The sequence below is a fragment of the Vanessa tameamea genome, chromosome Z (assembly GCF_037043105.1).
Source record: "Vanessa tameamea isolate UH-Manoa-2023 chromosome Z, ilVanTame1 primary haplotype, whole genome shotgun sequence".
Classification (NCBI taxonomy): domain Eukaryota; kingdom Metazoa; phylum Arthropoda; class Insecta; order Lepidoptera; family Nymphalidae; genus Vanessa; species Vanessa tameamea.
The window spans coordinates 6,599,262-6,611,642 of NC_087341.1; the positions used below are offsets into that span (position 1 = coordinate 6,599,262).

Here is a 12,381-nt window from a genome sequence, read left to right on the forward strand (position 1 = left end):
ACGAATTTGCAGTACATGACAATAGGTTGGAAAAAAGGACAACGGCAACATTATTCGATCATCGGAACTACTTTATCATTATCAATTATGAGGCTATAATATAGCTTAAAATCAGATATATTCTTAGTTGTACACATGTATAACAAAGAATATGTCTGATTTTCTTATTTACTACTTGGTTGTGTTAAAATAATTCTCTTTTGTTCTTTTTGTACGTTGTTTTATTCTAGGTAGGGACATTCCTACGTGTTAAAAAGTATTCAACTAATATCATAGTAATATAAATGCTGCTTCGTTATGGTTTGCTATAGCATCACGGCAGGAAAATGACGAAATAAAATTCTACATAATAGAAATTCATTTTCGTAACGGATAACGATTACTTGTCCTAATACGAAACAGATTACCAAAGAATATCACTTGATATATTTTTTATTGGCTCGAATATTAATTAATACAAATACCAAATGAAGTAAAATTGTAACTGTAATATGATGATTACATACGAATAACTACGTAACCGTTATTATTATGAAAGTCTAGGTATTTTATTTAAAATTTCATTGTTACGATTACTTAGTACAAGGTAATATAAATAATACAGATAATAATTAAATTGTTTTAAAAACGTAACGATTAATTATGGTAAATAATGCACAATGACGTTGCGATCTAATGCAACAATTCTAAATATAAAGTTTATTTCAAAATGGTCCTTTAATACTCTGACATTCCACTGCCATTTAAGAGCGGTGTCAATAAAACATTTTATCTGACGCGGACAAGTTATTAACTGAACAGCTCAACTTAAGACTCCTTCATATTAAAAAACGACCGCTCTCTCGTAACTCTCATGAGTGTGATGTTAAGTATGCGCGAAATAGGACGTTAAATGTTTAAAAAGTTACATAATTTTAAATGGCGTCAAACATGTAATAATAAAAAAAAATTAAACACCTAATATTTAATTAATTACCTTGGTAATAATTATTAAATAATCAAGAATAGTATGACAATGTGAAAACATCGTAAATTTAATTTGAAAGGACAAAAAATAAAAAGTACAAATAAAACGAAACAGTTAACGTCGCAATTATTGTTACTACACGTTATTGCAAGTAATGTCAGAGAATGGCGTTTAACAAGCCAATTCAGCAAATACAACTGGACTGTTGTCCAACATTTTTGTACATAAGTTATTCTGATAGGTATGATTATTGAGAATAATTAATTAGTCTTCAGACATTAAATATTAATAGTATTAAGGACCAGTTGTCGCCTGCGGCTTCGCTCTCGTTTAGGGGTTGGTCATCAGTTGTTAGGCAAAAGACTATATCCTTTTTGGATTTCAAGCTTGCTTCATACCAAATTTGTGGTTTCGCTGTGAAAGAGCAACAGACAGGCAGACATACAGAGTTACTTTAAAATTTATAATGTTAGTATAGCTTAAGTGAGAATTCTATCTTCGTCGGATAAATAGATCAAGCAAGCGTTTGTAATTTTATATTTCCTAAAGTTAATTATAAATACAAAATATCGCTTTACAATATTTTTAGTTTTTTTTTAATAATGTTGATTGAATATGGGAAAACTTAGTTATTGATTTGTTTAATTACAATAAAAATAATAATTAAAATACATTTTTGGCCATTTGAAGGACGCATTCTGAATAACTAGTAAAAAAATCTACTCATATCTTAAAAAAAATTGACCACATAAATTAGATTTTTGTTCAACTTCAGTAATGTTATACATTTAGGAGATTCCTTTATCCATACAACTGGCTAGAACAAATAAAAAAAAACAAAAGCGCGCGAAACTGAATTAATTCGCCATTTTTTTTTCTTTACTTGTAATTTGTTAAAAGTGTTCGTTATGTTTTATGTGAGTAGTTTAATTCAATATGTATGATTTGGTGATTTATTTATGTGAAGATACATCCGAAGTTAGAAGTAGTTTTGGATTGGTAGTAAAAGGTTTTAAGATTATTTTTTTTTAATTTATTTCATTTCCTTACGCTTACATATTTTACGCACGTGTTAGATACACATACAAATGATGTAGTTATAATTCATTAGTTTACTAGATTGGCTTTTAAAAAATATACTTGTATTCAAAATATTCGCAAGTTTAACTCTTTTAAATGTTTATATTGTCTCCTTTAAACGCAGTTGAGAACTTGTGTATTTAGCCTAAGGGGTTGAATGGCAATTACGAATCCAATTGAATTTCTCTCTTAGTCGGGCTGTGTACTGCTAGCCAGAGAATTAAATGCAGAATAATTTGAACATTATAAAGTTTAATCTGTTCTCAATAGTAAATATAGTAAATAGATTATTAATTTATTCGATAGTTTAATCGAATCGGATTCTTTGTAAAAGCAGCTCGGCAACCTCCGAAATGTATCTACAAAGTATTCGAATCGAACTTAATTTGCTGCTGTCGTTCCAGCAAAGAAAAACATAGCTTTATTGAAAAATACTAAGGTAAGAAGCAAAACTAATTAGGTCATCGATTTTTTTGCAAATATAAGTCCGATACAGTTCTATCGGAATAAGTTGATGTACAAAATACGAAGCCAAAACAAAAATGAGAAATTATTTATTTATATAATACATGGTTTGTCACCCAGACTATTCTGACTTTAAGAAGATTCGCATGGTTCGCTACACGGTTTGATACGACCAAAATAGGTATTTGTATCAAACTATGTCTAGTGGGTGCTTCTGTCACCCTCGACGGGTGTGCCGCCCACCTTGCCTCTGTGAGCACGTCACCTACCGTCCCAATTACAAGGACGTGGTCAAACGTTCGGTACAAAGACTGTTAATTTGAGAATATCAAGTACGAAAGGGATGACAACAAAAAGCCAACGAAAAACCGTTTGAAGTACGTTACACGAGGGACATGGGCAAAATTAGATTTTAAATGTATACATTTACTATGATGTATGTATTTTGTTACTTCAGATTTGCCAATAGACTTTTAAGATATATATTTTTTTCGAACTAAGTTTATTGTTTATTTATATATCGTAGTTTTTATGTATTACAACTAATTATGTTTGTGCAATTAACGAGAATACTCGCCTTGTACCGGAAACATTATAATAGGTATATGAAAAAAAGAATATATGTAGTACCTAGGTAATTAGTCTGTAAAAAATATATAGAAATATCTATAAGAAAGTCCGCGATAGATATCGAAGTAATAAATAAATACGAAAATATTTTCTTTCCATTCCTTTTAAAGTAAATATTACTTAAATATTAGTCAACATATAAAACTGCTATATATAGATTTAACATAAAACTTTACGTGGATGATCATTTAATTTTATTTACGATTACATTTGATATATATCGATGTAAAAGTTTTAAAGTGGTAATTGAGTGACTTAACGTACTAATTAAGCAGCGATGCGGGTTGTAACTGTTTGAAGGGCGAACAATCTTTCACCCATGCACTCTCCATTGCTTTGAATCAGATCGCACCCGGATGTTCTACCCATGTTGCTTCATCTTGACACCCATCGGTTGCCGAGTGTAAAATCCCAAAGGACAATGTGAGGTAATGAATAACTATTAATACTCTAGACATGCCAAAGTTCTCCAACGTGTGAGGAGTCATAATTCTTATTTAAAAATACTTTTCATGCACTAAAATTGGATCAGAGGAAGCGTCAAACGAAATGAAGTTATATTAATTAAAATCATAATTACTTTTGAAGCTACCACGTAGCAGATAATGTAATTCAAGTTAATCCTGCAACAAATAATTGGATTTTTGTATTATGTTTTACGTCGATATTTTAAAATATTTGCGGGGAAATCGACTGCGGTTTATCGATACAAAATAACGTTGAAACCCAACATAATAAAGTAATTTGTGTGAATGTTAAATATCAATCCAAAATGTAGGTACTTACATTTTGGATTTTATTTTTATACTTATTCTGAAGTAGTGTTTTATTTTCATTTTGAACGATTAAATTTGTAAATAATATTCAGTCTCTTTAATTAGATTAGCGATAGCAACGATATATATGTATGACAGGATGGTTAATAAAATATTAAACTGTAAGAAAAGTATTTTTAAACAGAATTACAATATTATTCACTCGAGTGATTGAATTACTAGGGCTACAGGAATCGTACGTAAATCGCTAATACAGGAAAGCCACTGAATGTTTGGGAGGAATGGAAATATGTATATACTGGATAGATATATCTTTCGCTGACTTTAGATACTCAAGTGTTTTTGCACCTTCTTCAATTATTATCACATCAATTATTACGGCAAAACCAAATGGGGAAAGCCCCTTAATCGAGTCGCAATTTCAGAAATTAATAAAGTCATCACAATAAAGAGCGTCATAAGTGTCGACGATAAATCAATATCTTATAAAATATATTACCATGTATAGTTAATATTGTAAACGCAAATGTGTCCTTATAAAATCATTGGTTCGAATATTGCTAAAGTTGCCTCAAAGCAAAGCTTGTAGCAATGTATGGTCTACATGATTTTTCGCTTAGAGATTGGCCGGAATATGTAGGTATTTATGGAGTGACAGTGACATAACGTATTCTTTATCTTGGAAAGAGGCACCATTAGAGAATTTCGTTAATACTTTCAATAGTAAGCATTTAGTACAATAATTAACGAGTAATTATTAATACATTTCCAATTTATAGTTCGATGCGCAATGGTTAACGTTTTAATACAAAAAATAATAAATAGTTTTTGTATTCCATTGCTGGGCTAAGACTTCCTCCCCTTTTTGGGGAGAACGATTGGTGAGTATATACTATATCTGTATCAGATTTGAATCAGAAACATATTTTTACACGGCTTTCTTTACCGGCAAGCATGAGATAAATTACAAAAACAAACTAAGCACATGAACATTGAATGTTACTTGCGCAGGTTTGAATCCGCAATATTCGGTATTCTAATACGGATTCACGTATTCTAGCTACTGGACAATCTCCACTCTGCATTTACATTTACTCAGATTAATTTCAAATAATGAATTCATTTGTTGGTAAATGGCAAAAATGTTACACTCACTTAATATAAAATAATATTTTTTTATTTATAAACGCTATGAATAAAGTAATGGAAACGTGAGTACACTGTATATATTACCTTTGTAAAACCTAGTTTTATGTCACGACGATAAAGGTTAAGGTTATATAGGAGATTAATAGATCACCATGAAAGTAGCCAAATTAATTTTTAATAGAGAAAGTTTTTTATACCGTACACTTTTTTGAAACTCGCTACTAGATGGCGCTGCAACACATCAATTATCCTGTTCAACAAATCGCCATACCAATTTGTGTACACATATCCAGAAAATGTCTGTCGGGTTTTGTTGACGTTTATATAAAAACATTTTTCATTGTTTGTGACGTGTGCCTTATATAACCGAACATCAATTCAGTTGAAAATGTATTAAGTTGTTGTAGATATTTGCGCGAAGGTTTCTGGCCAAGTACCATTAACGTAAAATAGGTGGCGCGCGATCCTTATCAGATTATTCTTAACTAATATTATAACTTTAAAAGTGAGATTGTTTATCTGGTTGTCTGTTACATTAACATGTCTTAATTACTGAACCGATAATCATGAAATATCGAATACAGGTTATTAGTGTTACAGTAATGTGTATAGTGTACCTAAACCTAATCTCCTCACACGTGAGCGAAGCCGCAAGAGGAAACTAGTTATTAATCTAACTAACTAGTTATTAGTCTAATTCTTTATTTTAATAAAACTAAACAAATATAAATATACTAAATACCGTACCCCTGCACAATTACCCTGCAAAATTATTATTTTGATTCTTTCTGACTGCACCCGTAAACGTCAAACTTGCCTAGTTTTTGTCCTTCATGTCATTGAATTTCATGGATTTAATATCGAAATATCTCGATTATTTGAATTTTTTGGATATATGTCGTTGCCTAAAATAATATTATTTTTAAACGATCTATAATTGTGGATAATTTTCGATCGTTCTATCGTAGACCTGCACGAAATTATTAATATAGATATAAGATATGTTTGCACGAGTCTATCAAAAAAAAAAAACAGCGGAACATAATCGATTTATTCTAATTTCCGTTATATAACTTGTAATAATGAGTTCTTTATTTAGTTGTTTTTTTATTTTAACAAATCATTCTATTAACAAATCTCATTATCTGAGATACTTTCTGTACCCTGTATAAGATAGCTTGATCTTTTTGACAAATGTAAATATTTCTGATCGACATAACTTTGCAATGACGAACATATTATTTTCTTAATTTAATTATTTTAAAAATTTTAAAAATATTTAAAAAAGTACATATAATACAAAAGTTCCTAAAGATTCAAGCGTTATCCGAAAATTTTAAGACTTTTTCTATTTTGTATTATTGCTTCAAAGTAAAATTTAAATAGAACCACTGAAAATAATAGACTCTTGTACAATGTTACATCCGTCGGACGGTAGAGACGCGAATAACAGGCAGTAACTTCTACAAATATCGATTACAAAAATCCTTATTAAAGATCATTGTTAAGCTATTGTTACGAACGGGGGTCCTTTTGGTTGGGGTCTCTTTGGCTGGTATAACTCTTTTTAGAAAAATAAGTAAAAAAAGAAAACTTGAATTCTAATTTGAATTACGCATTCCATCGTTCCATCGACTATTATATATGTTATATTTTCTGTTGCTCATCATTAACCCGTCTGTCTTGGTCTATATCAAGCTAGCTTGAACAGGGTATAGTGCGAAATATATTTACGAATAAGTCCAACCATATCATGTTAAAAAATAATCTTATTTTACTGCTAATTTTTAATTTAATTAAGATATAAAATTAGCCGAGTATAATAAAATCAATCTCTCTATTTATTTTTAAGAAAAATAAAGAATTGGTAATAATAGTCCGCATATTTAAAATTGATAGTATTTGATCAATTTTCTTTATGTGATTGTATTTATTGGTTTTTCGATATATTTATTTTTGAAATTGACTACTTACATGTACATGATGCTAAGGAAATAATATTTTTTTCATATCATATTAACATAATCATGTCCGAACTACTCAGAACACATTTGAATAAAACATTAGGAATTGATATAGACCTCGTTATATACCCTTGACCTTAATACATAGTACAGCTAAGTGACATTAAACACTGTTTATATAAGTTTAAACTTACATGAATAGGATTTTTTGTGTGTAAAGTGTTTCATATGTTTGTACTTTTTTGTATTCAAATTATATATCGATTCTTGTATTTAAAAAGTTTATTTATTTATGACAATGTGAATTTAAAAAATACTTTAGTGGGTTTGAACAATATATTTTAAAGATTATAATATTTTATTTGGCATTACTACTTAAAACACTGCTAGCATCTAAAAATATTATTTATTTTGATTCGCACAGATAAAGCTAAAATAAAAAGCATTTTTATTTGAATAATAGATACTAATGCATCACATAAATGATAACGAACAAAACTAACTGATTAGACATTATGTATATATTTGAATAAACAATGTATTTGTTGTCGACACTCAAGATTACGGTTGCAAATATAAATGTAATTTCTATTTTCTAGAAATGAATGAAACCATATATTCATGAGCTATTTTAAGAATTTAACAAGACTCATGTATAAATATTTAATAATATAGATAACAAGTGAAGATATTATTCACGTTTATTAAAATCTAATATAATATTGGAGATACACTCTATACTAATATTATAAATATGTAAATAATTTTGTCTGTCTTTGACTTTTGCTCTTTGACACAAGCAAGCTTCAACTCAAAATAAGGATATAGGCTTATTTTTATGCCTAACATATTTGGATGTCATTGTTATGTGTGTCAATGTTGTTTGTTGATACCGTAATTATATTATTTACATTAAAATGAAGTATTTCTTTATTTTAAACACCAATAGATTGCTAATATAGTTGTTAGTTTTGATAGTTTTATTTTTATTTTCAATTAATTAAACGGAAAAATAATAGTTTTAATCTTTGTTAAAAATATATATGTAGATCTTCATAATTTAGTCGGTTTATATAATGACAAATAATAATATTAAGGAACCTGTTTGGCTAATACGTTAAACAACGATCATCGTTGATGACTCTACGTCTTATCTGAGTCACCTACGAAATTATGAATGAGTAACGACTCTACTACAAAATACATACGTGTAACGGTAGTATGTTTAAACAATAATAAATCTCTCATATTTTATTTATAGTCATAAGCTCACTGATAGGGGCATAGCCCCTAATCGTATGATATATAATATAATACTAAAATTGAAAATAAAATAGTAAAAATAACAATTTTTTTTTTATTTTGCGTAATTAATACGACTCTAGAGAAAAGTTTTTAATCACGGTTATAATTTTCCAAGAACTTATTATGAATAACAATATACACATTTGAACTAAAAAAAATACGTTTTTAGATATATATTCTTGTATGATATAAATACATATTTTGTATATAAGTTAATTTATCTCCGTACCTTGTACTTACAACGGTGATCTTGTATCATTCAACGAACTCTCCCAATCGTCGTTAACAAAGCTGTTATCTGCATATTATTCATATCAGCAAAATTGTGTATTTCAAATGAAATGCACGCCAATTAAAAACATTCTAGACCGCCTTAATGCACTACATTCTTAGAAATAAGTTTAAATGTGCTTATTCGAAGCAATAATTTGATTTCTTATCGTTATATTCGGGATTTGATGTCGTTGAATTTAATATCGTATATAAACGACGACTACACTTTATTTTCACTATTTAATTAAGCAATCACATTTCACTGCAAATTTGTTAACGCGTGAGATCGTATCGCGGCGATAGGAGCGACCGTGGCGAAGAGCCGACTATGAATGATTACTACTCTGAGCTTAACATGGTAACATAGGTAGTATATTTGTATATTAGTAGATAACATTCATTTCATTTATTGATTATAAATCTAAATAACTTGTTATAGGGATTTTCAAAGTACTGTTATATATATGGAAATATTAATAGTTAAAGAATTAACTACTTAATAAATAGAATGGATCCTATATTCTAGATAAATCCGCTACAAACTATACTAGATAAAATTATTAATTAGTTATTCAATAGTGGTATTCCAATTACACAATTAATTAAATAAGACACGTCAACAGACGGCATATTTTTTGTTTGTTTCTCAAACATTTTTAAATAAATCTCAAAACAATACCTTTAAGATCTATAATAGTCTACTTAATGTAACTATTCTAAAAATTTTAAAGTCTTTAATTCATCAAAGTTTTGGTTTTCAATTTAATTTTCTCCTTTGCTACGATAGTGCAAAAAAAACGACGTGGAGAAATAAAAGTAATCTTTTTAATTTTGTTAAAGTATCGGTTATTTAGATATGTAAAATATACGTTGTGGACCAAAAAATAAACGAGGGCATTATGAATAATAACCGGGAATTATGAATAAGTATTGTCTAAGCTGTTTATCACTCTGTCCGAAAATTTTGAATATTGATATGTGATCATCGAGCAAGATAATATAAATATGACCATATATTCAGTGATACGTTATTTTACTAGGCTAAATCTAGTAAAATGAAACAATTATTGATTATTTTAAAATTAAACAGTTGCAACTCCCTGTAGCTCTGCGGCATGCACAGCCGCTTGCATAACACATACTACAATTTCATAAAAAGAAAACAATTTTGTGGTAAGATCACATAGACCCGGAAGTTAACAAAGTCGATTTTCGTAAAATTTAATTCATTACAAATTATGACTTTGATTATTCAATTTGCTTAATATCTAGATTATTGTATGTTTTATCAGAATTGATATTTTGTGTTTTAAATTTTAAAAATTTCAATAGCTATAATCACCTTGCCCTTTCATATTGATATATTTTCAAAATGCCCAGGCATTATGTATAATATCCAATTAAGCACTAAGTCCACAATATATAGACATCTACAGCGACCCGATGTTTTTTTTTTTATAAATGTAAAGTAAATATTAAAACCTTTATTATACACATTATATATATCTATTGACACAAAGATGTATACATGTTATCTATAAAGCGTTAAATCACTATGTTGCGTTGGTGTTTCCTGTTTTTAATCTGTGTGGACTAAAAATCTTTATCTATAATATTTTGTGTATGACATATCATTTAATAAATAATCGCTTGATCCAATATTCACATTTAACGGCAAAGCGAGCTTAATACGCTTAAAAGGCATGATTTTATAATTAAAACTTTATCTCGTTAATTAATCCGATTTATATTAAAATTCCTGTAACAGTCCTGTACTTTTGTAGGTTGTTTTTCGACGTGTTAGACTAAAATAGTCTATAATCTAATATCAGTCAGGCTTAGTTCAAATTCTTAAATAAACTATTTTCGTTTGGTACGTATATTTTAATTGGCTTCTAGTTTTACAATCGTAATTTTTGTAGAATAACCGGAATTAAGCTTTTTTAGTAAATTATTAACATTAACTAAAATTATAGATTTCATCATACATCTAGTATAAAATCTTTCTACTATTAAAACTAAAATAAAGCTAAGTAGGAGTTATTATTTTTTCCATCGATTCTAGAGCGGCTTCTTTTTCCAAACCATATTGTTTTCACTACGATGTCCTAAATTATGATATATGGGTCATCTATATATAAAGAAAACGATCTTATATCTAAGAAAAGATTCAGAAATAAAATTAAATACTTTGAAATTATCTAATGCCGTATTGTAAGTGTTGCGAGTGAGGTTACGAGTAATTCTTTCGCCACACAATATTACAGCTGAAACCTGTAGTTCTAACTTTTTAATTATGGTCATTACTTTATAAGCTTATAGCAGAGTTAATAAAAATCTCCTATTCATCTGTTCCGTTGATTTCCTTAAGCATATTATATTTATATTAATAAGTAACGAACGTGAGTAGTTTGCCGATGATTCGTTCAAGCCGGCGCGTGATTCACGTCTAATGTTTGTATTAGCGTATACAAGCGTGTTTATCGCAACGAGTGCGCAAATATGATAATCGGGTTAGCTCCATCCAATGCGGATATCGCGGGAACATTTCATTGGATGCGGTAAAAATTTGTACATATTAATTACGGACTAAATATTCTGAAGCAGGGCGCTGCTGCTGTATGTCGTTTAGGATATAATGCAATTTATCAATATTTTAATTGAATCTACCGCCAAACAGAAATACTTACTTAGTATTGTTGTGACCCCGTTTGAAGGGAGAGTGAACCAGTGTATGCATAAGGTACATATTATTTTAGCTCAGGTTGGTGGTGCATTGGAGATTTAAGGAATGGTTAAAAGCCAATGTCTACGGGCGGTGGTGCCAACTTAAGTTATTACATAAAACCAATTCAGTATTTAAGCAAACGTTTCTCACATTTATTGTGGCAAAAACATTTTTATTATTTTTTATCTATAATCGGTAAAAATTAATACAAATTGTAAAGGGTTTAAAGTCTCATAAACACGAGTCGAAGTTCCTTAACCTACTGTATTATGTTACTAGCATATAATATAATTGCGGTATGTAATTATAAATGTGTCAAGGTAATTGATTTATCTTACATTCATAAAATATTTCTTGGACAGAACCTCAACGTAATAAAGTCTATAATTATTACAACTACATAAGACGTTTCGCAATTATCTACATTTTAAAAGCTCTATCATCTTCTTTTAATATATAATAATATAGTTTGTAAGGGGAACGAGTTGTAATCTAGTAATCATTAAATGTGAGATTAAAAAAAAAGCAACCAAAACAACAATAATATTAAATAATAATTGACTATTAAGACATTTAATTACTATTATAATTGTTCTATTTAATATGTTTATAATATGAAGCGTTCACGGAGATTGATTTAATTACGAGAGCTTGATAGTAATATTGGAATTAATTTTCTGTACCACGTATGCCTAATCGGCTTAATCAGACAGCTTTAGTTTACAAAAAGGAATGCGACGCTCATGCTCAACTATATCCTAGTCACTTTACCCTTAGCGTTCGTGCAGACGACGGAGGATGCCAGCCAACTTAAACAATAGGCCTTGATGAACGCAATCAGCTGCAATTCGAAGCGCCGTTGTCACACCTGTGTTCTATGTTAGGTACCATTGAATATGATCTTGATAAAATATTAGGCGTGTCAATGTACCTACTTCAAATAATTATTACTACATTTAGTATACAAAGGTTTACTGGCAGATATTTCCTAGTTAGCGTTAAGTCCGCCTTGTTCAATACAATTGTTTGTAGTCAATAGAGTTT

At 29.1% G+C, this 12,381-nt stretch overlaps 1 protein-coding gene across 3 annotated transcripts in view; it reads right to left on the reverse strand.

The window, feature by feature from the left end:
• The window catches only part of Pico (pico), a 107,454-nt gene that overhangs the window by 25,382 nt on the left and 69,691 nt on the right, over window positions 1-12,381 (reverse strand). The window contains exon 1 of one of the 3 annotated variants that reach the window (XM_026641755.2): window positions 8,577-8,925. The exons of 1 other annotated variant lie outside the window; for it this stretch is intronic. Coding sequence is in view for 1 of the 2 variants with exons in the window: in XM_026641745.2 (XP_026497530.2) it covers window positions 8,566-8,595 (30 nt within the window). In the remaining variant the exon portion in view is untranslated. Of the gene's footprint in view, window positions 1-8,565; window positions 8,926-12,381 lie in introns of those variants that run through there. One more of the 3 variants, XM_026641745.2, reaches the window with a different exon arrangement.